Source organism: Atractosteus spatula, chromosome 5, assembly GCF_055471065.1.
Source record: "Atractosteus spatula isolate fAtrSpa1 chromosome 5, fAtrSpa1.hap1, whole genome shotgun sequence".
NCBI lineage: Eukaryota > Metazoa > Chordata > Actinopteri > Semionotiformes > Lepisosteidae > Atractosteus > Atractosteus spatula.
In genome coordinates, this window is record NC_142710.1 from 64528938 (window position 1) to 64556873 (window position 27936).

Below are 27936 nucleotides of genomic sequence, written 5' to 3' on the forward strand. Positions count from 1 at the left end.
TCTTATCTGGAATTTTAATAAAGTTCATTAATCAGAATTTCGCTACTGAACATCTTTGTTTATGTGTAAAAAGACTGATTGAGCAGCCCAATAAAATTATAAATAAAAACCCAAACCGTCCCCTGGCTCGTACGAGTCTTGTGGCTTAAACACTCTTCCCGAGAGAGCTTAAGACATTGAACACGAACGTTTGAGTTTGGGCACTACTTCAGCACAGGCCACACACAGCCACACTTGTCATTTTTCTCATGAATGAACCATTTCATCTTGGTTCCTTGGCAACATGTGGCAGAGTATTCAGTCTCAAGGCTCTGAATTATCCAATTTCAGCATTGTTAGGAGCAACACACAACCACAAAATAAAAGTGTGGAATGTGATGCAATTATGTCAAACTCAGCTGGATATTCAGCTGTACTGAAACAGAACCTGCGTACAACAGACTAAATAAACTGAAGCTGAAAATCACCTTCCAAACGCTTCTTAGTGGACACCTGAAGTCTGCAGACTAATTGTCAAGGTGCACTACCAATTGTGCTCTTTTTTAACAGGCCAATCTACAGCCTTGAGATTGGCACAAGATTCCCCTCAAAAGGATCATCATCTCCTTGTTACGTTTCCGCTGCCCATCTAATCAAGTTCTTTACAAACAAAGGTTGTTGCTGAAATTGTTTCCTGCGACACTTTAAATAAAAAGGAAAGCGACTGACTCGATTTAAAAAACAAAACTAAAATAGTCATGAAGCTAAGATTCATTTAGCACGGGACTCTCATGGAGGAAATGGTTGTAAATACCATTGGCTATCCATGTAATTTGATTAATATGTCTATTGTCGCAAACCCAGTGAATTATCCTACAGATAAATATTGCTTACACAGATGTCTATCAAATACTCTACTGAAAGATTTGCAAATACATCCATTTTAATGTTCCAGTTTCGCTCCACAAAATATCAATACTTACAAAATCAAATACTCATCAGATTTAAAATAATTCCTTGATGTTACAATTCCTAACATTTCTAAGTTGTCTATGACACTTAGGTAATCATGAAAATTTAAGACAAAAATTGAAAGCTTCATTAAAAACCTCCAATTGCACTGCTCGGTTTTTCCAGTTTCTGGAGTGGTCTTCCAATAGGTTTGTCTCCACATTGCTAATAATCTGTTTCTTCTGAACACACAGAGAGGAGTGCCCCACACACATGTGCTGGTATTCCCTGAATCTGCACGGACAGAAAAACACAGCTCTTACATATCGCGTGAGCAGTTACTACTGGGGAGGTGGAATGGTATCTGTGCAGTGCTGTAGCTGTACCAACGGGAAAGACACAGAAGGCAGGGAAAAGAGTGGGGGTCTACAGGAACTGGGAATGGAGTCTTAAGACATGAAGGAATGAACACTTACACCTGGATTAGACAGGAGGCCAATCTGGAAAATGGTGGTGTGATTCTCAGATCTGGTACTGGAGTGACCAGGGCCGAGAATCACCAGAACAGAGCACACTTCCAGAAAGCTCAAAGACACAGATGAAAGGCTACTTTCACCTAAAGCATCAGTCTAACCCAACAGCCGCTAAAAAAAAGGCAACTGATGCATCTTGGTTCCCCTTTATTCATCTTGTTTGAACACACCAAGCTGTCACTTCTAATAGCAGAAAACTAGCAAGCTGGCTTTCTGTAGGGAAGCCAGCGAACCACTGTGCTCTGGGGGCAGACTGGAACACCAAAACAGTGCGTGCAGCTGCACAAATGTCAAATGCACAGGAAATCTGTAAGCAAGATTTCAGGAAACAACGGCACTCTCACGCACAGCTCTTTGGGACACAGTCGGCAATTCACACAGACTTCTTGTTTTTTAAACAGGTCTGGCGACCCGGCACTCCGTTCAGCTCCGCCTGTGGCCTTGCCTGCCCACAGACTACAGAACCGGTGCCACTCTGCTCCCTTCCACCTCCCAGGAGGGAGAGCACTGTCCTTCTCCCCCCACCCCACGCACAGCATGAGCGCCAGTGTCCGGTGAGAGACGGCCTTCGCACTTAGAGCATGAGCCGCAGGAGGGCGAGGGTGGGCAGGACACTGCTCACGGCGGTCCGCAGGCCCGGGGCGGTGCCGCTCCCTTCCCCCGCCTCTCTCTGCGCGCAGGACTCGCCCCTGTGCCCGCTGTAGCACTGGCACTGGAACTCCCGCTGGAAGAAGTCCCGCTCGCCCGCGGTCAGGAGCCCCCGCGCCTGCAGTCTGCCTCCCTCCCGCTGGATGCTGAAGCTCTGCGGGCTGAGGTGCAGGTAGGTGTCCGTGTTGGGGTTGCGGCGCAGGCAGCGGCCCTGAGCGCTGCACCTCGCCTTGCTGCACTGCTCTGCTGCCGTCGACACGTTCACCAGGTACCGCCCTAGCGCCCCCCGCAGGTATTCATTTAGCGTGTTGCAGTTGGCCTGTGAACACACAGCAGGAATCCAGTTGTGTTTGCAACTGCTCCGAAAAGTGGGCTTAACACAGTTAACACAGTGACACTCCTTTTATTCGGTTTCTCTCCTATTGTACACACAAGGTCTCCGTTATTTGGTACAGAGGGTTTTTGCCTTCTAGGAGATTTGAAAGAAGAGTAAGGCTAGCACACTTCCAAAACCGCTGGGAAAAAAACAAAACGCTGTGGTCAGAGTTTTTGCTTAAACCACATCATGGCTGTAAAGTGGGTTAGTTACCAAGGCAATAAGATGCACACGATGAGGCCGGTCCAGGTTTTCCCTCCCCAGTAAAGAGATGCATCACTTACAACGCTGCTGGCGTAGGTCGAGTCTCCCCAAAAGATGATTCCCGCCACTCCCAGAGCCACGCTCTCCCCTATAGTGGAGACGAGGTCCATCTGTCGAGAAACAAAGGCCCTCGTGTTCAGCTCACACAACAAACTCCTTCTACAGAAGGGCTACTCGCCTCTGCCACCGCACTGGGTGTCCCAGTTCCCTGCAAAACCTCACTGGAACGCCAACCAGTTCAATCACTGGCTCCAGTACGATGGGACTGGATGCAAGTGATGAAAATCCCCCAAGGTCCTGACGAAGTCAATCCAACGGGTTTTCAGGTGCAGCAGTGGTAATGCAAACTGAGAACGGGATGCGCTTCTTTACGCCAAAGGTGGTGGGGGACTGGAACAAGGCGCCCAGCCTTGCTGTTGAAGCCGAAAACCCTGGCTTCTTCCAAGACATGGCTGGGTGAGATCCTGGGATCCATTAGCCCCTAATTAACAAAACAGGCTGAATGCTCTTGTTCGTGACCCTTCAAATATTCTTATTCAATTAAGTCATTAAGGGCTCAGGAGGTTATGAACGCCAGACACAGGAGACTTGTCTCTAGTCACTGATACAGAGATCCCTGTGACATGAACTGACCTATGAGGGCAAGGGTTAACTAATCTGAAGGACGACAGATAACGTGCGCCGAGAAGCACTGAAAACACAACGGTTTTGCAAATGTTACTGGTTTCAACACGCATGCGGTATTTTCAGTAGTTACATCATACATGCTGAATGGCATTAAGAGATCTGGAAGCCTAATAGGTGACATAAAGATGGCACAATCAGCTTAAAGAACTGCTCAACTTGAAGAAAGCCTGGAAAAGACACCTACAAAACGTGTTACATGCATCAGTCCTTGTTCACAGCATAAGAGGAATGCAGAATATATCAATGCACCTGAAGAAGAAAACAAGAACGATACACAAACGAGGCCCAGAATGGGCATTCCTGAAGCCAGACGTTTTTCCCAGAGCTGAAAAGGGAAAGAAAACTCTGCAAAAGGCCTGGCTGATGCCCCCCCCCCCCCCCTCGGTTGAAGGGGCTGGTGAGATGTGCCCCCCGCTCCAGCCTGCACAGAAAAGCAGACGTGAATTTAAGAAAATATTCTCTGCCTGCCTCTGATCTCATACTTCATCAGCTGGTCAGTCCCTAACTAATAACCACGTAAGAGGACCCTGTTAGTTTAAAAGGAAACAAAACACACAAAAAAGAAGCAATAAACCGAACCCAGATTACAGTGTGGCTCAGATCCTTATTTCACAGTCACGAAATAAATACGACTTCACAACTGTGGCTCATTTAGAAGTGAAATTAAATGCAGGTTTAACACGTTTCTTCGAGCAGACTTTCACCACCGACACTGTTCAGTGGAAAAATCCCATTTTATGATGAGATCAGCAATTTATCCTTTCCTTCCTATTTCAACAGATAATCTAATGGAAAAACACAGAGGCAGGAAGAACAACAAAAGGTCTTTATTTTATCGAGGATGTTTTTTTTGTGATACTGATGGTCGAAAAATTCCTGATGTGCGATTCAGGAGCTCAACCCTCATTATTTTCTTCTCCCAACAATAACATCTAAAACATTTCACTCCCTACATCTGCTTTTTCCACTGGGTCCAGTCCTGGGGTGTTCCAATTAAAATTCCAGAAATCAGGAAAAACCGACGAAGGGTGGGGATGCGAAAGATTTCGTTTTTTTCAGAATGTTAAGAAGAAAGCAGTCAAGTGAATAAATAACAGTGAAAAGATTACACATTACTACACAGCTGTCACAAGGTAATGAGGTCTCAGATTTAAATGCAGCCTTGTCCTTGGCTGTCTGGGCCACAGATAAGGCCCAGTTTTCGCAATTCTATACTTAGAAATAAGGTAGACCTGCCCCTTGAGCCTTTTCTGCTGTATCAATTCCAGTTAATGGCGCCTGCCCCTCTGAGCCTGCTTGGCCTGGAATTCTGTCCTGCCAGGAGGATAAATATGAAATAAAAACAGCTCCTGAAATCCAAATACTGAAAAATGAAAAATGAATTAAAGTTCCTTTATAACCCCCCTACATCCCCCTTCCAGTCTAGGAGGCCCGAAAAAAGTAAGTTCAGCTGGAAAGCAAGCGTGGAGTTTGTTTTTTTATGAGCCTGCTCTTCAGTGAAAGACAGGCTGGCTGGACACCAGGAGGAGGGCAGCTGAGCTGGACAGACCCCCTCCAGCACCAGCTCCCACGCCAGAGCCGTTTCTCCACTTTCAGGTGCCGTCTTGCTCCAGCATTAGTTTGCGCTACCAAAACCTCGTGATATTCTCTCAAACCTGCAGGCCATGCCATTTGGAACTTAAAAAACGATGTCTACAGAGACGCTAGGGGAGAGAACAACAGAGAACAACAGTTTTTTTCATATTTTTATCCCAATGCGCACTGTGGTTTGCGCATGCATGAAAGCTCTGCTGTTATACCCCGCTGCAAGAGTCGATAAGGGCCTGAGTCTGGACCAGTGAGTCAGCGCAATGTGTCCTCCTTCAGCTGGGAATTGTGCAATGGGGCAGGTGTGCGAAACCTGATACACGAACTTACGATACGTGCACAGTGAACAGTGCCAGAACACAGACAGGTGGGGGACAACGCCGCTGGCTTGCTCCAATGCCTGGATTTACCAGCACCTCCTGAGCAGCTGCTTGTTCACTCTTTAAAAACGTATTACAGAGATTGACAAGGAAGTTGCCCCATCCCTCCTCACATTAGGAAAGCAGTACTGATAAGAAGTGCATAAACTGTGCATCACGTCATCTCCTTTTAACTGCCGTGGATATTTTGGAAATGACTGTACTTTACAACCCTTAAAACTGACCTTCAGAATTAATTTGACAACACACACCCTTTTCCTGCTAAACAGAGGACTCTCCGAGCTGCCCTCCAGGCCTAGCCAGAGGCACTGTGGGACATGGTGATTAACACTGCCTCACAGCTCCAGGCTCCTGGGGTCGATTCTAGGCCAGAGTGCCTGTCTATGCGGAGTCTGCATGTTTTTCAAAGTTGTTTTTTTTTTGCTGGGAGCTCTGGTTTCCTCCCACCTTCCAAAGACCTGCAGGTTAGGTTTGACTGCGTCTTCCAACATGTCCCTTTGTGGAGGGTATTTCCTACCCAGGGCTTTTACCCCCAAATGCTAAAGTTGTACCCCCAAGAGAACCAATTGAACTCAATGGCCACAGTGACATCTATGACCCTGCTGGAGATCTGAGGTGTTTAACTCGGCAGGACCTGAAGCTGTGAACTGTCAAGACAGCTCACCCCACCCACACAGCTTCACAGCCTCCACAGGCTGTAGGAGGACACGGAGGTCAATACTGTTTATATCCTCATTGAAAACCTTTTTGTCTTTTACTGTTTGGTTGTTATATTTTTCCCTCATTGTTTTTTTTTTTGGGGGGGGGGGGGAGGGAGAGCTTTTTAGGCTTTCTGTTTCAAGATGCCATGTAAAATAACAATCATAATAATTGACTCAATATTATGCTCTCCTCACTGTTTCCTGAGAACAGTCTCCTCGCTTTTTGGACGTCACTCTTCTCTGCCCCATCGTTCAAGACCCGCCAAGTACTCCATGATTCAGGTCCTGACGAAACGCACCAGCACTGGTCCCGACAGGTGAGCGAGCAGCCAGCCAGCTAACCAACCAACCCGGACTGCCGCCCAGCGAGGCACAGAGAACATGCAAACTCCACACAGACTGGCACAGCCCCCGCCAGGGCTGGAAATCGAACAGCGGCACTCACAGCTGCACCGCAGATGCCACAACCCATCCGAAGAGCCTTACTTTCGTCACCCCACCCACGCACAGATCCTGCCCCGGCACGGCTCACCTCCGTCAGCAGCTCCATCTCGTTGGTGTAGGTGGGGCGGGTGTAGACGAAGACGGGCCGGGCCGGGCCCTCCCCCACCTGGGCCAGCCTCATGCCCTCCCTCACGCGGTTGCGGACGAACTGGCGCCCGAAGGGGCTGGAGCGCAGCACGGAGCCCACGTAGATGGAGGGGAAGAGAGCCGTGCTCTCGGCCCACAGCCAGGCCAGCTGGTCGTTGCGGCTGACCTCCACGTCGGGGCAGCGGCCCGTGTAGTTCTCCAGGCTGTTCTTGTAGTCGTGGTTGTAGCAGTCTGGGAAGAGGTAGAAGCCCCAGAGCTGGTGCGGCCGCAGGTGCTTGGCGTGCCTCAGGGTGCCCAGCATGAACGCCCTGGCCGAGGCCTCGAACTCCTGCTGCGCCACCTTGTTCACCTCCTCCTTGCTCCAGGTGGGGTTCCTCCTGGCGGTCAGGTTGCGCGACACGCTGCGGTACACGTCCTTGGCGTCCCAGTTGCGGATCCACAGGGGGCGCCACTCCTCCCAGTCGATCACGGCCAGCCCCCTGGCGCTGGGGTCCCGGATGTACTTGTTCACGCCCTCGGGCATCTTCTGCAGGTGGGCCTCCAGGCTGGAGGTCTGGGGCAGCCCCGTGTTCACGGCCCGGCCGCTCCTCTCGAAGTAGGGGTACAGCCCCAGCCGGTCCTTGTAGAAGATGGTGAGGTTCTGCCCCACGAAGCCCTCGTTGGGCGAGGCCCGGATCTCGAACTGGCCCAGGTCGAGGTCCACGCTGTAGCGGGGGCGGCAGTCCTCCGTCGGGGCGTTCCAGGCCAGGAGCAGGGCCCTGCTGGAGAGGAAGGGCCGGCGGGTGGGCTTCGGGGGCCCGGCGCGGCAGCAGCCCGGCGACAGGAGCAGCACCAGCCAGAGGCTGCAGGCGAGCAGCGGGCAGCGGGCGCCGGACATCGCTTCGCCGACAGGGGGCGCTGGGGGGGGGGGGGGGGAGGTGCAGCGAGCCAGGCGTACTCGGGTCTCTGTCGAGGAATAAAGTTGTAGTTAATGGAAAAGAGGAGGGGGGAGAAGCACCAGGCTGCAGGCCGGGACGGCGGAGATGTTGAATCCTCGTCCCGGAGGGTCGCAGTTCAGCCGGGTTTTTTTTAACCTCCCGTTGAGTACAGAGCTGGGGGGGGGGGACACAGGCGATACAGCGCGATTCAGGGGGTGAAAACTAGGAGACACGGGGGCCCTGCAGGACCAGAAGTGAAGAGCAGTGCTGTGCACACTTCACCCTGAAGGAGCCACGCAGGTGCACAGAGAAATAAATGCCCACTGCACTAGAACTACGGTACTGAACAGCCCGGGAACTCGTGGGTCTGCCAGACCGCGTTACGATACCCTATTGTTTTCTCTCCATTTAAATACTTCATTTCCCAAGTAACGTACGTTTATTTAAAAAAAAAAACAAGCCTGGTCAATGACGAAATGAAAACTTGGCATTTGGATATTAAAACGGTTTAGTGTGTACAGAACTGTGGGAAGTAGTTATCTCTAAGTCAACTATTCATATTGTTTGCGGAGCTGCTGAGCGGTACAGCGCTTGCAAAAAGCGTCCAGATTTGTTAACAAAGCCATAAAAGTGCAGAGACTCCCGTGTCACGCGTGTACTAATTCTTAGTTTACTTGTGCACGCATAACGCGGCGCCAAAGAGTTCTTCAGAAATCGGTTGGAGGTCTGTAAAATAAATTACACTGAAGTGGAGCCCATCTACACCCTTTTTAAACTGAACAGAACAAAGCGTGGCATGTCACAGAAGTCGGATAAAGATCCAATGAACTATCCAGTGCGATTCTGTTCGGGTTGACTACTCGCAACGCCGCTGTAAGAGATGATACAAATAAAAGCTCTGTGCATTTAATTAAAGATCCGCACACGCACGCAAAACCCGCTCACTGGGAAAGTTTCGCAGGGTAGAACTTCACCATCACGGCTCACAACTTGAGGACGCAAACAACTAAAATGAAAACAAACGAGATACAGTACCTTTCCGACTGCTGCTGCTACCTTGTTAAAGGTAAAGGCGGGCAGGCGAGCACGACCATTCCTGCGCACGAAAAGTTGACCTGGAATGATTTAAGAATAATTCCCCCTAGACGCCCGGTCGGCTGATCAGCAGTCGGCACGCATGAATACAACTTTAAAGAACTGAACAGCCCATTAAACTCCGTTGTTTCTACCAGACCATGATTCCTCGTCGGGGAAGACACAAGAGCCCCTACTCGAATTTCTTCTTTTTCCCTTTCATTGTTTTACGCGATCGGCGATCCGGTCCAAACCACATCCCTGTTTTTTTTTGACGAAATCACCCCGCAGCCTCAGCGTAGCTCCAGGTTTCTAAGCGTGGGGCTCTTCAGATGGCTTAAAAAAAGCAGCTTCGACACTTTCTAGACTGGGAAAATGAGGGGAGGGGGAGCTAAGAACTCTTCTTGTGAGAATGTATCAAATAAACGCGACACATTATGCGTCCCACATATATCGCGTCTGTTCACGTCCAAGGCACACACTCGTTCACCTGAGTTCAAAGTCTAAATATGATCAATTCTCAAATTATTTCTCTCTCTACTGTACCCGAACCCCCCCTCCGCCATTTTTACGAATAGATTATTCCGCACACAGCACGCTGGAGCGCAGCTGCCCGAGTTCTTACAGTAGGAAGGAGCCCACAGCAGTTACTCTGTAGTAACACAGGGCTGGAAACACAATGACGGTATCATGTTACAGGGTAGGGGGAAGTGAATCGCCAGGGATTAAACGGGATTGTGCTTTTGGATTAAAAAACCGAGAATGCCTTTTCTTTTTGTTAAAACAGACCAACAGCAGACACTTTTGACCCGTGTTTAAAACCCCATCTGTAGAAAACCGCTCACCACCAGCGCGTGTTAACTGCACATTCCTAATTCACATGCAAACAAAAAAAAAACTCCGTTTGAGAAAGCGGCATATGCAGCCGTTTCTCTGCATGTTCTGCACACTAATCAACCGTTTCCCTTATTTGTTTCTGACGCTTATTTATTTAACTTCAGAAACTTAATATGACGAACGCGGTGTGTATTATCTGACAGGCAAGTGTAAAAGGGTTTTTAGAGGGCACAATACTCGAGGCGTTGCGAGAAAAAAAAAATAATATAGCGCACCATCATCGTCCCCGTGGCACCTGCTGGAAAATATCGGCATGATTTGATTCTGTTAAGATCGGATGTTGTACCTCCGCCTACGAGAGCATGAAAGAGGAAATGTGATTTGAGTGAGACTGGCTTGTCCGCCCGGCGTGGTGCAACACGTGCGGTCACACCGTCTCGTGAGCTGCATTTGACAGGTCAGTGAATTGAGGATCAGAGAGAGATGCCAAGCGCATTACATCTTCAGGTTGCAGTCTCTCTGTAAGTCCCCAGACCGTCGCTCACCTCGTGTGGCAGACAAAAGTTAAAAGAACCGGGGCGTAACGTTCACGAAAAGTGAAAATGCGTCAAAAATGGAGAATCACAACTTTTTTTTTTCCGAAATGCATTTCAGTGCAGTACTTCAAATAAAGTGCACCAGATGCACATTCGCGGCAAGGGTGTGTCAAACGGATAGCGCTTTCCTAAGAACAGGATATTCCACTCCGGTTTACGGGGATGACATTTGAAACGAACACCCGTCGACATGTTGCATTTCATTCCTGCAGCCGCAGAGCTCTCCACACACCTGCAATAGCTAATTACAGCGCTTGTTAGCCTGGGGCAGAATGTTAATTAATCCTGTTGTTGTTGTTGTTGTTGTTGTTTTTACCTTCTTAAGCTATCTGTCACATACAATCAAATTATACCGATGTTGGAAAACAATTTAATTCAACTTCTCTCAGAATTCGGAGTTTTATTTTTTTTTTCTCAAGAGTGTTTCACTTGAGATTCCGGATTGGGACAGTACAGTTCGGTCTGATCATGGGCTCTGTTTTCCTCTTGTAAAAAAAAAGTACTTGTTACAACTTGTCGCTCAAAAACTCCCCCCCCCGCTCGCGTCTTGCTCCTCTTCGCTTGCTTTGAACCTTGTCGCGCTGACTCACCTGTTTTCTCCCCAATCAAGGAAAAGCAGTTTCCTGTCGGGAGGGGAGCCGACACCACTTCCTCCACCATCCCGCCAGGAAACGTCTACAATGGGGGGGGGAATTCTGATGGCTATCGCTGGCTACTTTTCGTTTTTAACCCCTTTCTTTTAAAAAAAAAATCCTTCTCCGCCTCAGTAGCTCAGACCCCCCCCCCCTCCCTGGAAAAATCCCTTTCAACCTCACGGAGCCGGATTTAAAATCAACAGCGGGAGCCAACGGGCCGACTCAAAAAAAGTGAACGGAACGGTGCTTCCTGGGCGTTTGAGCATAATCCGCCGCCCGAAACGTCTTGGAGAGGAAGTCTCGGTGATGTAACTGTCGTACTGTTCCCACTGCAAGGCCGGCAGGAAGGGACGAGCGAGCGCCACCCACCGCAACACCGTCTGGGGAGCCTTTGAGGTGCCGCTCCGTATTCCTCACTGCGCAAATCGCAACCTGCTTTCATTTGCCCCCGGTTACGCGCTGCGACTTGCCTGGAGAGACTTGCGGGGAGGCGCGAAGGAAGCAATGCCTTTTAAGTTAAGGCCACGGTGGTGGGTTTCTCTCCTGTTTCTGGAAAGCTTTCATGTTGGGGTTTTTTTTTTTTGGTTTTTGGGGTGAGCGCAGCTGTTCAGGACACTAATTTTTTTTTTTAAACAAGTTCAAAGTCTCCGGGTTACAAATGGGTTTCCTCTGTCATCAGAGTTAATTTCAGAAACTGAATTTTGCAGCGTTACGGGACACCCTAACTCCGGCTCTGTTCACCCTCGCCTTGAGTTCTGGAAGGAAAATCATAGTATTTTTATGAATAGGAATAAAAAAAAATGTCTTTTCCGTGTTTATGGAAACACACATCTGTGATCTCTGTCAGTATTTCATGGGTCTGTCAAGATGACGATGAGTCACTTTTAATAAAATAGCATTACTGTTTTTCCAGAGCAGATGTTGAAAAAGAATCATACGTTGTGCTTCCTTTCTTCTCTTTTCAGCATTAAATAAACCTATTACTTGTTCCTTTGCAACATATTATAACGTTGTTAAATGTAAAGATGAAAACACGGGCGACCCAGTCCAACTGGGAACAAGACAGAAATATTTGCTGATCATCAGAAGACACTACATATCACCTAAAGAAAAAGCACAGTGAGGAAAGTGCCTCTATCAATAGCAGGTGCAGTGGAATTTTATTCGACACACATGACGTGGGCAAATTCATTATGCTGATGAACATTTGTAATTGGCAGTGCTGATCGACGGGAGGTCTGTTGTCAAAGTCACAGGCTAGTAGACAGTCTGCACCTCTGTGTCACACTGGCTTTCCAGCAGGTTGCAGATACTGTCTGATGGGATTCTGTGTCTTCCCTCTGTTAGAGCCTGTACAGGCCTGTGCCTGTTCGCCGGTCTCTGAGCCCTAGGTGCCACGTGTCATCCCAGCTCATCCCAGGAGTGTTCACTGGGGCTCATGTCTGGTGCGCCCCAGCGATCCACAGCAGAACGAGGACATGTTGTCACTTCGGGATGAGCCCACAGGAGGGGCCGCGAGTGGGCTCCCAGGACTGGATCAATGTAGCGCCGTGCAGTCAGGCTGCCATCAATCAATCAGTAGGGACTAGACACTCCTGCCCATGCGCCCATCGCAACACGGACCCCTCCCTAGACTGGTCTTTCACACACGAGACCCCCGTTCAGAACACCTGCATCGCCCTCACCGACATCCGTCATGGTGGTCTGCACAAGCTCGTGACTCATCCCTAGAGACGATCTGACTCAACACGGGATGTTTCTCCAGCACCCCAGTGGCACCAAAGGCACCTTCTTCTTGATTAGCGGAGCATGCGGGCTGCTCAGGTGTTCGATCACCTCGTCCCCCATGCCCCAATCAGCTCTCTCGCCGATGAGGTGATTTGGGGGTTCACGCGACATAGTCTCAGGAGCTTATTATGGTCATTCTCAAAAGGATTGAGCAAACCGACACCCAAACTACTTACCCAGTATCTCAAACCTGGATATTTTCCCCCATGCATGAACACAGCAATAGGTTTCTTTCACTGCTCAGCTCATTTAGAAGACGACTACTTACCCTGACAGAAGCCAAAACCTCCTCTTCTTAGAAGGCCTCCTGGAGCCCCGGCACTATTCCAATCCACTCTCAACGTAAACGAATCCCACACGTATCAAACAGAAGCTTTTAAACCATGTGCTCTGTGTCTTGAATGCACCGCATGAAGAATCCCACGGCTGAATGTCCGCAGGGGGGAATGACACTTCTAGTAAGTCCCCTCTACCCTTCTGTAACCCTTCCTCTCCCTGTCCCTCTTCCTGCCCTCCAGCGACACCCTTCCTCCTGCCTCTGCTCGCCTTCCTGCCATTAGAGGAGAACAGGAAGTCAGCGAAAGAGGGGAGCTGCCGGTCTCCCCCAGCCTGGCAGACATACAGAACGACACCGGACTCGTCGGAGAGCCAAGATGGCACTCCCCTGCCCGGCCCTTGCATTATTGATCCTCGATTTCCTCCGTTACTGGTCGTTCTCCTTTCCAGGTGCCAGCTACTAGGAAGAAAACGCCCGGAATCGGGATCGGCAGTGAGTCAGTTTTGGTTGGGCGGAAGGGAACTGTAGCACACGTGCTTTGTGTTTTGTGTTTCGACCCTCTGCAAGTCCGTAAGAGAGCTTAAGGAAGAGAAGTAGCGAAGTCTTGTTCGGCTCCAGGCTGACTCTGCACCTGCCTCTTTTGAAGGAAGGATTTAGACTGGGGTCATTTCTGGAAAAAGCGCTTTAGAATCCTGGTTAATCTCCTCCTCTTTTCTAGTGAATTACCGAAGAGAGCTTCTAAAAAGGTTTCCATGCTGAAGCAGCAAACCTGAATCAGTCTAGCTCTGGTGCAGAGTAGAAGTTAGGTAAGGAAAAATATACAAACTGATTTCAGTGTCATATATTATTTTTTTGCTTGTGGTAAGGCAGGAGGTTAAAAGAAATATACCTTAATGGATGGTTCTGTTCTGAGATTATTTTAGAAATGAAGCACATATGAATTTTATTTATAAGAATGTGAAGATACATGGTCCTCCCTGCAAAACAGCCCTACAAAATAGAAGGTAGGCACTGGCTTAGATTTGTGACTTGATGAGGGCCAATTGTGCAAAATGTAATGTTTTTGTTGTCCTAAATACCTGCAAATTGAACAACAGTGGAAGGCCTGGGAGTTTGCTGCTCATAATGGGACCGAAGATGCCCCAAGAGTCACGAGCCTTTTCTATCAGTCAGCGAGAAAGAGGCCAGTGTGAGCCTGTCTGTTTCTTGGAGCTGCATCCAAAACGCTTGAACACATACTGTAAAACTCCAGCCTCAGCTGCAGCAGCAGCAGCAGCAGCAGCTCTGTGGAAATAAAAGTCAGCGTTCCGTAGCTTTTGCAGGACTCCGAGCAGGATGGGAGGCTGGTAAAAAGCCAGCGTGGAACCTGCAATCCCCAGGCAAGATTGTGTGTGTGTGTGTGTGTGTGTGTGGGGGGCGTGAGAGTCAATAAAATCGACCAGGCGTTCGCGCAGAATCAATCGAATCGCTCCAGAGGGCGCTGAGAGGACGGCCTCCCGCCAAGCCTGCTTTCAGAGCAGGCCAAGGAACAGGGCGGGCCAGAGAAAACGCGCGCCTGGCTGCACTGGTGGCAGTGGCCGTCGACCTTCTGACCTCCAGCTGCGTCTCCCACATTCTTACGTTAATGGGAATCCGACGGTCCCGAAGCAAGCTGGGACCGAGTTTCATTCAAACTCCAGACACACTCAAGGTCTCACATTCCAGCAGCCCTGTGCACTCGGCTCATAATTCAGAGTGTTACATTTTAAAGCCCAGCGACCAGGAATTCTGCAGCTCTTAAAGTGGGGTTTTTAAAATGAATAAGGAGCAGCTAGGGCACTAGAAGGGTTTGAACTGGCTTCATCACTCTGCTCTCCTCCCCACTGAGAGCTGGTGTGTGGGGAGCGGACTGGAGCATCATCCAGGTGGGGGTACACACTGGTGGGGGTGGAGGGGATCCCCATGATCTGTAAAGCACTTTGAGTGGAGAGTCCAGAACAGTATATATTTAAGGAAGAATTATTATTATTATTATTATTATTATTATAATTGAAAAGCACACAACTGATGTTTCCCCCCGTGTCGGCGATAAGGGCAGAATGAGGTAAAGTGGCCCGTCCGTTTTTCCACCCCCATCATGCCTGCGATCCACCCTGGTCACAGTTTCCACAGCTCACAGGATATCCAGGCCGGGGGGTCGGCAGGGGGAGGAACACGGATGGCCGACGGAAACGAGGGGAACAGTCCTGGAGGAAGCCGGGTGTATTGAGTCCAAATCCTGTGGCAGAGGTGGGAGGGAGCAGAATGATGAAGCCAGTTCACAGATGTGGATTATTAATATTCAAAGCGCTTTACAGGTAAGGGGGACTCCCCCCCACCTCTGCCACCAGTGCGTAGGCCCCACCTGGATGATGTGACAGCAGCCAGAGTGCACCAGTGCGCTCCCCACACACCAGCTCTCAGCGTGGAGGTGAAGCCAGTTCAGAGATGGGGATTATTAGGAGGCCGTGACCAGTAAAGGCCAGGGGGGAATTTTGGCCAGGACGCCGGGGTAACACTCCACCTCTTTTTGAAAAATGCCCTGGGATTTTTAATGAGAGTCAGGACCTCAGTTTTATGTCTTATTCAAAGGACAGTGCCTATAACTGCTGGCTATAAGCAGGATATCTCACTATGCTAACACCTCAACCACATGATCTTTCATCCCCAACAGCAGCTTCACACCATGCCTGTCATCTTAATGTCCAGCTCGTTGGAAAGATCCTACAAGCACAATCTAGAGAGCTGCTGCTTTCAATATCAAGTGCTCCATGTCCTCAACTGCAGGACATTTACACAGTCAGCTGCTTAATTCCGAAATGGATCCTACTAATTATCAACTGAATTAAGGAGTCGGCTGTAGCACAACTGTGTGCACAGGAGGTGCCACAGGCTGAATAAACTCTTAAATGACACACATCACCATCGCAAACGTCTTACTTGAAGAGCTTTATTTTAAAACAAAAAAAGACAATCGAAACATAATTAAACATTCTTTTAACTTAAAAAAAAGATCCATAAATATCAAACTGATTTTTAATTGTATCTACGCACATAGTTTTCACCCCACCTCCAAATTATGCGATATGTACTTAGTGGTGCACACATTGTATCATTTCATATATACACTGAGAGTAAGCAGACAATTGCATGAACTGGGAGTGCTGCCTGAAGGAAAAGGACACCACAGCTATGCACTTACACAGTACAGTACTTTTAAGAACACAGCATCCCTTTTTGTTTTTGTACCAGCACGTGTCAGTTTATCTCCATCATGACATAGCCAAGTACTGTCAGAATAATGCATTAATGTCTCTTTGTTTAAAAATACACTCCTGCTCCCCCTTTCTAAACGATTACATGTTTTTTATGTTCATTTCTATACACCGAAGTCAAGCCCAGCGGAAATGCACAAATGCTGCCAGTCAGTTGCGGACATGACCACAACGTGACAGTTTTGAACAGCTTGCTGCAGTTGGGACGAATCACAGACCAAGAGGGTGTTCCAAAGTCAGCTGGTGAGACTTTTTAAAACAAAAACAGCCCAGACCATCTCCAGGTGCCTCTGCACCCGAGTGAGCACTGCTCGAGGTCTCTCGACATTCAGCACGACGGGGACTCCTGGGACTCGCCAGGGCCTGATAAAGAGCACCCCTCTCCCCATCAGTGCTCACTCTCCTGTGAAGCGCCGCAGAGCTCTCGGTGTGTCGAATAAGCAGCAGCTCTGACAGCTGAGCATCACGGGGGCTCGTCCACAGGTGCTCATTCCCCCCGTGTGTCACAGGGGCTACAGCTGTAAAACAGGACCAGAAACGCCCGACCACCCCAATCCAGAACACCGCCAAGTCCAAATTTAAATACAGGCCGCGGGCGCGCGCAAATCTGTGGTCACTCGACACCCCCCCCCCCCCCCAACACACACACAAACACCACGATTTTGATTGGTTTGTTTCAAACGATTCAAATTTTACCAAAGGGAAATCTTGCCAAATACCAACTGTCCTGAGGTCAAAGAGGCAATGAAAACCAGGAAGATCAAAAGTACATTTCTGAAGGTTTACGCTTCTAAACACACACTGACGCTATGCTCCACACCTGGGTTACTCAACAAATGGTCCTCCCGATCCACCACTTCGCTGCGCTCGGATGCAGCCAGCTCCTTCTTGGTTTTTATTTATCCTGTTAACGTTCAGTTTACAGTAGCAGTAAAGGAGCAAATTTCTGCAGTGCAGCAGAAAGGAATGCCAGGGCTGTTTCAAATGTAATTACGAATATTTCTTTGTCCGTGTGCCGTGAACACACACACACACACACAAAACACCATGTCATTGGACAAACCTCCAGACTAAAAGCAAATTAGTGTATGTGGCTCAAAGCCTTGGACTATGATGAGCTGTGGGGGAGATTTATGATTTACAACCAAACGGCACTCCACCTAATCACTCTGTCTTGGAAGCCCGTTTCATCTTGGCTTTCTGACACCTGTGAACACCTCAGTCTTGGCCTGTCTTGCAGGAACTTCACAGTGAATATGAGAAAATGTGCAGTTGGATATAAGCAGGGAGATTGAGCCTGGGTTCAGCTATGCTTTGTAAACATGTCTACATATTTTCAAGAAAAGGAAATGGGTGAATGAAGTCACAGCATTACAGGGAAATACATTTCATCTGCTAGCAATTAAAAGGACAGCTTACGCACAGGGTTCCTTACAGAACACTCACTCTGGCATCTTTCTTGCATTTTGTTTATTTTTGAGTCACTTTTTCTCCCAAGTCCAGTAAAAATGAATGTTCATCCAAGTTTAGTACAAAGTCAGGGTGCCTCTGTAATAAAAGAGGGAGCAAGTCTCATCAAAACCAAACTCAGTGTTCTTCAAAAAGGAGCTACAGGGAACAGTCTTATCAGAGTGTTACCCAAGTTACAGGCATTCTCAGTTAACGAGTGTGAGGAGTGGGGGCTCAAATTAAACACAATGCAACTTAATGGAGAACTGCTGCTGCTGCTAAAGGACAATTCAGCTTTCAAGAGTGAAGCATGGATCAGTTATATAGCACACTATATCCATACACTGCTTCCAAAAAGGTCTCCAATTTATCATGTACTGTACAGACAGTACATAAGCAGTTAAGGAAATAATTCCTGTTTTAGTAATGGGTTAATTTAAAAAAATGTGGTACTGTAAGCAGATTTTTTTTTTTAAAAGGAAAATGATCTAGAACTCTTGACCTAAACATGAAGGGAAGCAGTTCTGCAGAAACTGTACAGAAGGATAACGAGGGGAAGCACTTAGAGGATCTCATGGGTGCTCTTCCTCCCAGACAATAAGCAGGAATTCATGCAGGAACTCGCACATGAGCTACCTTGATCGGTCCTGCTTATTCAACAAGCAAAGACAAAGAAAGAAAGATTTCCAGTCACACCGCCAGCATAATATCAGTGCGCTCTTCCTACGTTGCATACGTCATATTTTTGGCAGAAAAATAAAAGCAAACAGAAACATTAACAAGGAACACCAGGCATAGTGGGCTGGGCTATCAGTTCATTCATTTTCACAATTAATTATTCACCCCACCAAAACCCACATATCCTAAGTGATACTTGATTCTCCAATTACTATATCTGCCAGGGTCTGCTGTATAATCATCCAGCTGATGAGTACTTTCTGCAAAATATATTCGTTTTAGGAGGCTCTCGGTAGCCATGTCTCAGTGCAGTGGGAAGGTTTTGGCAAAAGTACTGGAAAGTTGAATTTATGCTTCCTCCAGCACAGTCTCCAACACGGGCCTTGGACAGCCCCTGTCCAGCAGATTCAGGTACCTAACCGTTAAATCTAAACACCTGGCACAACTTCGGTATGAACAATTAAAGCAGGTGATAAATTAGAGACCATACTGGACCGCACTCCCAAGTACTTTTTAAACCTCAAGGACCAGAGCTTTCTTCAGTGAACAGATTATGTTCTTACCAATAACAGATGTTGGAAATCTTTAGAACCAGGCGACCTATAAGACTGAGTTGGGACCCCCTGGGACGAGGGTTGGAGACCCCCCTCTGCTCTAGCCAACAAAGGGTTTCACATTTTTGTGGTTTACTCTGTGCTGAATGCACCTCGTAAGCATCTCATTCCTCTCCTATAAAAAGAGCTCCTGTGGGGCAACGCTGACATTCAAAGCAAGATCCAGGGTTCTCTAAATCTGCGCGCTCAAGGCTTCACCCTCATTTTCGAATGGCTTACGATAAAAACGCAGGATGTTGGCCTTCGCTGCGAGTGAATAGGACAGTCAGGAACTGCCAGGACCTCCTATGCGGGACTGGAGGCGTCCCAGTTGGAACTTCTGGGCACCCACTGCTGTCGAGAATGGAAGTGGCCATTGACCGCTTTGGTCTGTAAACGCTCATGTACGAAACACGCCAGAATTTCGGCTTTCGGAAAAAAAAAAAAAAAAAAGGCCTCATCATCTCCGAACAAGTTCCGCACTGTGCGGTGCGCCTGTGTCAGCCTTTCTGTGGTGCTGCCACTCAGAGTCCTGAAAAAACAATGCACACAGAAGTCATTACAGACATTCCAGCCCTTCTGCGTCTGAACGCAAGGCTTGGGGGTTCCTGCTTATTGACTCATTTTTAAAACAGCAGGGAGCCTTCAGGGGAAGGGATGAAAAAGCCGTATCGGCCGAAAGAAGATTAAAGCACTGAGTGGGGGCAGGGGAACCTAGACAATTAGCCCCGTCTGCAGACTGGGCATGAGGTCTTAAAAGGCAGATTTGCTCTTCCCACCGACTTCCTCAGTTCCACAAAGTCTGGGCTGCAAACCCACCTACTCTCCAGACCCAGATCCAACGCGTATCCCACTTCAGTCTTACAGAGGTCACACAGGCTTGGCCCAAAGCTTTTCCATCAGGTGTCAGAGCCTCTCGCGTCACATTCTTTTATTGTGCTTTGCTGGGGTGTGTGCTCCGCTGCATGGTTTTTTTTTTAACAAAAAACCATTTCAAAGGTGGAGCCCTCCTTTAAGTGGAGATTCTGATTTCACTACAGGGGAGCGGAGAGCTGGACCAAAGCGTTTCTTTGTAAACTTGTTGACGCAGCAGATGATGATGATGGCGGCGACGCCCATTTCTGCCTGGCGCAATTTCTTTGGAATCAGAAGATCACGCTATTAAGAGGTCAGCTAACACCTAAAAACAGGTGGAAAGACGAAACACGACAAAGGACGACAGAACAGTAACGAGTGACGGTCCTGAGATTCGCGGGGGAGCACACCGAGAGCTTAATCCACATGTGGGTGAGCAGTCGAGCCGAACGAAAGACACATTTCATTCGATGGGCGGAAAGCCGAGCTCTTACACGACTGCTGCACCATTAAAAAAAAAACAGCAGATTAACGGGGTCCAACACTTTCAGGAAGTGTTTTTTTTCCCGGGGCTTCACGTCGCCTCCGCGGAGGTCACACAGCTATCAGGCCCCCGCCTCGCACCCTCAGCGTTGCGCGGGGCGGTTTTTTTCCCCACCCTGCTGCTGCTGGACACATTTCAGAAGCCAGCAAATCTGCTGAGCTTCCTTGGTTTCTCGTAATTTCGATAAGCCTGACCTTCCTCCCTCCCGTTATCTCCGCTGCGCTGATTAATAGCTGCTGACAACAGGCAGGAGTCTGGAGGAGAGGGTTCAACACCAGCCAGCCAGCCCAGAATGAAAACAGGATACAAGAGTGCAAGCCCCTTGTCAGACAAGGCTCACCTACACAGGATGGGCCCTCTAGCTTTCCAGTCTCTCTGCCAAGAAATGGAAAACCTTTCCGCTGGTCGTGCTATCCTGCCACCTTGTGTTGGGAGAGTGACTTGCACTTTTTGACGTACACTTCATATATCTGCACGGCGAGGTACGCTCAAGTCACCCGAACCCACAGCCTGCAGACAAGCGGCTTGGAATCCGAGCTCAAGCCACACAAACTACTGAAACCTCTGTCCTTGAAGAGCCTGCTTGAAAAACAAAGCCGAAATGGATCTCATGAGAAATGGCCTTGCCTCTAAAGTCCCTTAGAAGAAAAATACCGCTGATCGCTTCTCGATGCTGAAGGGACGTTAGGAAACTAGACGGTTTCTTTCTGCAAAAGCTGCACGCTAGTCAAGACCAGCTTACATGTCAAATACAAAGATAAAATTCCATCTTAATTCCAATTATCCAGCTGGCCAATTTGGAAAGCAGAACTACACTTCAGGTTCACATCATGCATGGTATAACATCCTGGTATTCGGTACGCTGTTCTTATTTTTTATTACCTAAAAACTATACCAAGCAGTTGGGCCCTTCTTCCCTAACGAGATGTACCTTTAATAATAATAATAATATTAATATCAAAGTCTCTTAAACAAAACACACTCTATCCACTCTAGCCTTTAAAAAAAAAAAAGTTTCACAGCTTTAACATTTATATAGATTCCTAGTTTGGCTTCATTCCTTATCACTCGAAACAAAAGAAGTGATTTTTTTTCCTTTCCTTTTCCATCTGAGATATACAGATGCTGACGGATTTTTTTTTCCCCCCATTCTTCACTCCCTACAAAAACGAATTGTTGCTTTCCCGTTGGGCTGGGGGGGGTGGGGATAACGTGAAGCTCTCATCAGCCTCACGAGCAAGACTCGCGTTTTCGTCTCCAGTCTGTTCTCCTTGGCGCCCCGCCGAGACGAGCGCGGAGCTTCGGGGAAACGGGAGTCAAAACAAAAACAGAGACAAGTCCTTCAGATTTTTCACATGCCAAGGATGCCGCGCCAGCTGAAGAGACGGAGCAAAATCTCCCACATAAGAACCCGTGAGCTCGGGCGCACAGGGCCTGTGTGTTCGGCGGGGGGGGTGGGGGAACGGGCTGTCGTTCTATAGGCTGCACTTGTTTGTGAAGCTCTCCGCCTTGGTCTCTCTCCCATCGGGGTGAACAGGAACCCACAAATCCCAGCCCCGCCCCCTCTTCCCCCGGCACGCCTTACAGTTTCTGCGCACCATCCCACGCGGCTGAGAGTCACCACAGTCGAAGATCGGAGTCCGGGGTGGTGGTGGTGGTGGCGGTGGGGGGGGTGGAGTGGGGTGGGTCGGGGTGGCTGGGGGTCTGGGGGGGGTGAGGAAGAAGGGCCGGAGGGGACGGAGGGTGCCGGAGGAGGTGCCGCCCCTCACACCTCGCAGAGAACCACCGGAAAATCCACGTGGATCCGTGGGTGATCCAGCTTCACAATTCCCTGTGGGGAGGAGCCGGAGAGAATCGAGGAGGCAAGGCAAAAAACACAACAACAAACTATTAGCATTTGTTACTCGGACGTCAAACAGTCTGCTTTCAAAACGTCTGGGGCTTTAAACTGGCTCAAAGCGCTCTTCCCACAGACGAAGGCGGGTGAGCCGCATGCAAACACTGGGGTCAGCTCAGGCGGTCTCTGCCAGGCCCCCCCCCCCCTCCTTCGTTAGAGCAGCTGTGATCTGCCATCGCCCCATCTCCAGCAGACGGGACCGTCCCCATCCCGGATGGGCATTACAGCACAGCCTGGCGGCCCTAACCCCTCTTCCACCAGCCCCGCCCCAACCCCAAACCGCCCCGTCCGCCTGCGGCCCCCCCCGCTCACCTGAGGTATGAGGTTCTTCTGGATCCTCTTCAGCTTCGCCCTCTTGCGGCCGTTCTTCGTCACAATGGTCTCCTCGTAGAACTCGTGAGCCAGGTCCCCGTCCTCATCGTAGTACAGAGAGCTGCAGGAGAGGGGGAGAGGGGAGGTGTGTGACTGTCGTTCTGTCAGGGTCACAGACACGTCCAGGGGAAACACAGACAGGACAAGGAAGGCCCGCGGGCCAGGCCTCAACTTCTCTGCAGCCGGGCCTCGGCGCACAGTCCTAGCCGAGAGGCCGCAGCCCGTGCCCGGGCCTCTCCGAGAGATCACCCCCCCCCCCTCCTCTAGTCTGGCACCCACAGCCACAGCAAACGGAAAACCAACCCCGCATCCCCCCCCCAAAAAAAAATGGCATTACAGTCACACCGCTCACTGCACAAGAACGGTCTCACCGCCCTTTCGTGAAACCGTTAGCTCCCTGGGGTGTAACAATAAAAAGGATGAAGCAATAGCTCTTTGTAGAAACCTCTGCGTTTTATCACTGCTGTTAAGGAGAAGTGTTAAAGGGGTTAAGGGGTGACTCAGTGCTGCGTTTGCTCCTGGTGTCTCTCCAGCAACAGTCTTTCCAACAGCCACAGGAAGGATCTCCACGAACTCCCTGGTCTCGCACAGCGGCCCCAGTGAATCACAGGGTCGCACTGCGCTCCAGAGGCGTGCACTTATTTCGACTGCTCAGATGCAGACGCGCGTTTGAGACACGTCAGGGGCTGTAAAAAAGAGCACTTTCTCTTAACACCTGAATGATGCTAAGTGCCATACAACCCAAGTCTGCAATGTACTTGAATACTTTCCCAATGAGTTGATTATTTTCTCTACAGTATAGGACAGAGTCCTAGCATTGCACAGCGTTACTTATATAATCGTTTCACGGTCCGTATGTCGGTTTACGCACGAAACATGTCGTACAGCATGTTGCACCGCTTGAGGCTTCAGCTGCCCAACTCTACGGGATGACTCTAGTATTGCAAAACGAGCTGAACTTGAACCGAACCGAACCGAACCGAACCGAGCGCGGGTGTTTACCTCCGCCTCGTGAACACGAACGGGGTCGCGCTCCGGGCGCCTCGCAGCCGGGCCAGGGACTGCTCGTGCCCGCCGCCGCCGGCCGCGTCCGGACCGGTCCCGGACCCGGCAAAAGGCCAGAACCCCCTCGATTTGGAGCCGCTGCCTCCCATCTTCAGCGCCGGAACATTATTTTCCCGGCCCGGACGGACGGACGGAGTCAGTTGGGAGGGGGTGATGAAATGTTCGCCGGACAACTAACTCCCCCGATATCCTTTATTATACCGGATGTGTCGGAGTCCTAATGTTCCCCAGAATGACATAAATACAAACAAAACAAAAAAAAAGAACAAATCACTGCACACAGAACCAATAACGGCAACAGCTCTAACTATAAACAGCCTATGAAAAATTCTGAAATAACATTAGAACCGTTCCAATATCCCACTCCTTCCACACAAACCCCCCGTGCTGTCATTCCACGCGTGGGTACCCGTCTCCCCTGCTACGGCGTCGCACTAAAAACCAGACACTTGAGATTTACTCCAACAGCTGCAAGACTCCTGCAGAAGATCCCTGCTCCCAGAAGACACCCGGCTTCCGTGCCCTCGTCATTTTAAATGCATTTTCGCTATGACAATGACGAACTCATCGCCGTCCTCCGTCCAGCCCATGCAATGCAGTAGTTTGTTGGTATTTTTTTTTAAATCTACCCCCCCCCCCACCCAGACAGTCTACGTCTGCTCACAAGTCATCATCGGTCGAGGGGGCCCCGGATTTTTCTAGCTCCTCGCCTCCCGGCCCGTGACCCGTAAAAATACTACTTTCAGTACTGATGTCATTATTACTATTATTTCTCCACCCGCAACCCGCTGTCTTTAATGTCATTGCTTTTATCTGTGCCGAGCTGTGGAGATATCGTCCCCCCGTTTTATTGCGGGGTTCCTGACGCCCCTGTACCCGTGGTTTAACCCCAGAGCTGAATGCCTGCCCCCCCCCCACAGAGACAGCAGGTCAAATATCACCAACCTGCTCCTCGCCGACAGCCAGTTATTTATTTCCCGTTACTGATGTTTAGCCAGACACGACTGACACCATGTCTTTCCCAACATTGTCCTGAGCAGGGGTCTTCCGGTAGTCCCAAAAGCTCATTCGAGTCCGGGGGCCCCGTGATTCGAATGAAACAACTCTTTCCCCCACCCCCAAAAATGAAAAAATAAAATAAAAAAAGCTGATCTTTACCTGAAGTTTTATTCTTTCTTTTTTTTTTTTGCCAAAACAGTCTGCACTACAACCACACACACACAGCAACTAAGCCTACCTCACTTCCGGCGCCAGATTTCCCCTGTCACATGACGAGGGAGAGCGCCCATAGCGGAATGACGCGTCTGTCTTTGGCTTTCTTTAAAACAGAAAAATGTCATGTTTTCCGCAAAGTGTTCCTTACTGCCTGACCGTTGAACAAACTTTTGATTTTTTTAGAGTGGTGATTCATATTTGGTTCTCATTTCTTACTGTGCCAGCCCACTGAAGCTCAGCAGGTGTGAGCCCGGTCAATACCAGGATGAGAGACCTCCTGGGAAAAGCTAAGGTTGCTGCTGGAAGAGGTGTTAGTGGGGCCAGCAGGGGGCGCTCACCCTGCGGTCCATGTGGGTCCTAATGCCCCAGTATAGAGACGGGAACGCTATACTGTAAAAAGGCACTGTCCTTCAGATGAGATGTAAAACTGAGGTACTGACACTCTGGTCATTAAAAATCCCAGGGTGTCTCTCGAAAAGAGTAGGGGTGTTACCGCAGTGTCCTGGACAAATTTCCCCCTGGCCTTTACCAATCATCACCTCCTAATAACCCCCATCTCTGAACTGGCTTCATCACTCTGCTCTCCTCCCCACCGAGAGCTGGTGTGTGGGGGGTGTACAGGTGCACTATGGCTGCTATTGCACCATCCAGGTGGGGGTACACATTGCTGGTGGTGGTGGAGAGGTGTCCCCATTGCCTGTAAAGCACTTTGAATGGAGTGTCCAGAAAAGTGCTACAGAAGTGTAAGGAATTATTATTATTAGTGTAACTAATGCACCAACCATATTAGATAGATAAGACTTTATTGATCCCGAAGGGAAATCGATGTGTTGCAGCAGTCCAGCCCAAGACGAGCAAAAACAGACATCAGAATAGATGAAAAATTAAAATATGTACAGTAATACAAAATAAATATAAAGTAAAATAAATACAAATACATAGGTGTGTGCAAAATATGCTCATACTCACTGTAAAAACAATAAAATCTGTGCAAAATGTGCATAGGTATATAGATTGAGTGTCCAAAAAGTACAATGGAGCAACATGCTGTCCATAGACGAGCAGATGAAGGGCTAACAGTCCTAGCCTAGGGCAGCGTTATACACCCTAAACTATATTTAGGGTGTATAAATTATAAATGATAATTTTACTAAATTATATATATACACATATATTATGCCTGACATTAGTACAGTTCACTCAACACGCTTTTAATGAAAGCCACACAAGTTTTTGCCCACACCTTTTCTTGCAGTAACCTCCTGGTATAGAAAATACTATTTTACTCATCGATTGTGTTTGGCAATACCAATAATGTTTTTTTTAATTTGAATTATTAGCACTGAACTTGAAATTCGTAATTATAAGAGCATAAAAAAGTGACGAGAGAGGAAGACATTCATACTCTAACTCGTGGTAGTTTCGCGCTGTGGTTATCAGACTTGGTTGTGTCGAAAAACAGTGTTTTTCACTGGTTTTCACTTTTCATAGATGACTTAATTTACTGGGTAGCTCGGTGGCACACTTTTTACAATCACTGCCTTGCAGTGCTGGGGTCTTGGGTTCAATTCTGGACCTGGGGTGCTGTCTCTGTGGAGTTTGTATGTTCTCCCTGTGTTCATGTGGGTTTCCTCCAATTTCCTGGAGTGGCTATTGGTATTTATGACGCTCTGGCCTGACTTACGATACAAGTTAAAAGTCTAAACAAGCATCCATCCATTTTCTAAATAATTTTAATCCAACCCAGTTGCTTTCTTTGATAAGAAACGGCTGTCACAAGGGAATGGTGGAATGTGTTGGTAGCTGGAGTTCTCATCTTCTCAATATACAGCAGGTTTGTCCTTAAACTTTCTATATCCCTTGAGGAAAGTACCAAGCAGATTCCCAATCACCCGTCTTTCTCATGCTTTGGAAAATCAGCAGCCCGAATACTGGGGACTTGACGTAGCGTCATCTGTGAACTCCGGACACACTTCTACCTGCTGTATTGAATAAAAACCCAAGACTTTTTTTTCTGGTTTAATTCATTTATTGTGCAGTCATTCTGGCAGGTTTACATTTTGCATTATTTCAGGGGTGTGTAAACATTCTCAACTGGCTGTAGAAAAACAGTTAACATTGAAGCTCACGTCCCCGGTTGGAAATCTGCTACCCTGCCTCTCCCCCTCAGTTCACTCAGGGCAAAGATGAAACCGCCATTCCCAGACTGTGACAGCTGTCCAGAACGGGGACAGAGGAACGAAACAGAGGGCTGATCCCTTGGAGAACATCACATTTACAAAGACAGGAACAAAAACAGGTACAACAGTTTGGAAACGGTACAAAAAAAAAGCCACCACACACGTTACACCCCTTAGAAACAGTCTTGCAAGAAGATGTCCCATCATCCTGAAAAATGCAACCCCTCATTGGCAGACCATCATCTCCGGGATACTGAAATTTTATCAAGTCTCTCGGTGTCCCGGATAAGTCGACAGAGCTGCTCCACAATCAGTCCTGGGACTCACACTGTGCACCGGTCAGACGTCACACCCACTCACAGCCAATCGCTGCACACTCCGGACACACAGCTGGTTGGCTTGCGCCAGTCGCAACACCACAAAAGACACTGCTGTCAGGGAAAGGGGATAGAAGATGGGCTTGAGTGTCCCCCCCCCCCCACCCACCCCCCAAGTACAAATTCCCAAGCAGTTCCAAGTCCCCTCAGTGCGAAGCACTGGAAGCACACAGGAGTCCATTAAGGCCTACATGCCTGGCGACAGCTGGACTGCACACCAGGGTCAGGCTCGCTCACTCGCTCGCTCGCTCGCTCATTCTCTCACTCTGGATTCGAAGGCACAAACTGTATTCTCCCCACTCTCACTCTCTCTCAGGACAACCACCACCCACGCAGGGCTCGGCGTCACGTCCATCCGCGCGCAAGGTCAGCTGGGATCTTTGGGATAAAGGCGACAGAGGGCCCCCTAGTGACCCCCCGGGGCAGCACCGCGACCGTCCGCGGCCAGCTTCAGCCCGGGGTGACGCTGGCCAGCGCCTCCCTCATCCTGTCGCGGGCGCGGGCGTAGCGCAGCACGATCTGCTTCACGTGCTCCTCCTCCTCGCGCTGCAGGATCCGCAGGAAGTTCCGCAGCTCGGGCATCGTGAAGGCATCCCA

The 27936-nt window shown here is 49.0% G+C and overlaps 3 protein-coding genes across 4 annotated transcripts in view; all 3 read right to left on the reverse strand.

Annotated features, from left to right (window-relative positions):
• On the reverse strand, positions 1–12906 carry hyal2b (hyaluronidase 2b). 2 transcript variants are annotated; one of them, XM_088917735.1, is made up of 4 exons: positions 12813–12906; positions 6639–7642; positions 2772–2861; positions 1–2430 (listed from the first exon to the last, which is right to left on the reverse strand). In XM_088917735.1, exons 2-4 carry the CDS (start codon positions 7572–7574, stop codon positions 2038–2040), a joined length of 1419 nt encoding a protein of 472 aa, XP_088773861.1. In that variant the 5' UTR covers positions 7575–7642; positions 12813–12906; the 3' UTR covers positions 1–2037. The 2 variants fall into 2 exon arrangements, with proteins under 2 accessions (XP_088773861.1, XP_088773860.1); XM_088917734.1 differs by lacking the exon at positions 12813–12906 and adding an exon at positions 8650–9005.
• A 2869-nt stretch (positions 12907–15775) lies between these two features.
• Positions 15776–24792, reverse strand: LOC148835468 (tumor suppressor candidate 2-like). Its single transcript, XM_088916881.1, has 4 exons — positions 24513–24792; positions 23505–23784; positions 22443–22563; positions 15776–22064 (listed from the first exon to the last, which is right to left on the reverse strand). The coding sequence occupies exons 2-4, from the start codon at positions 23654–23656 to the stop codon at positions 21999–22001; spliced, it is 339 nt and encodes a 112-aa protein (XP_088773007.1). The 5' UTR covers positions 23657–23784; positions 24513–24792; the 3' UTR covers positions 15776–21998.
• A 1996-nt stretch (positions 24793–26788) lies between these two features.
• The window catches only part of rassf1 (Ras association domain family member 1), a 35146-nt gene continuing 33998 nt past the window's right edge, over positions 26789–27936 (reverse strand). Inside the window, exon 7 of the mRNA XM_088916882.1 lies at positions 26789–27936. Coding sequence (XP_088773008.1) covers positions 27790–27936 — 147 coding nt within the window. The 3' untranslated portion in view covers positions 26789–27789.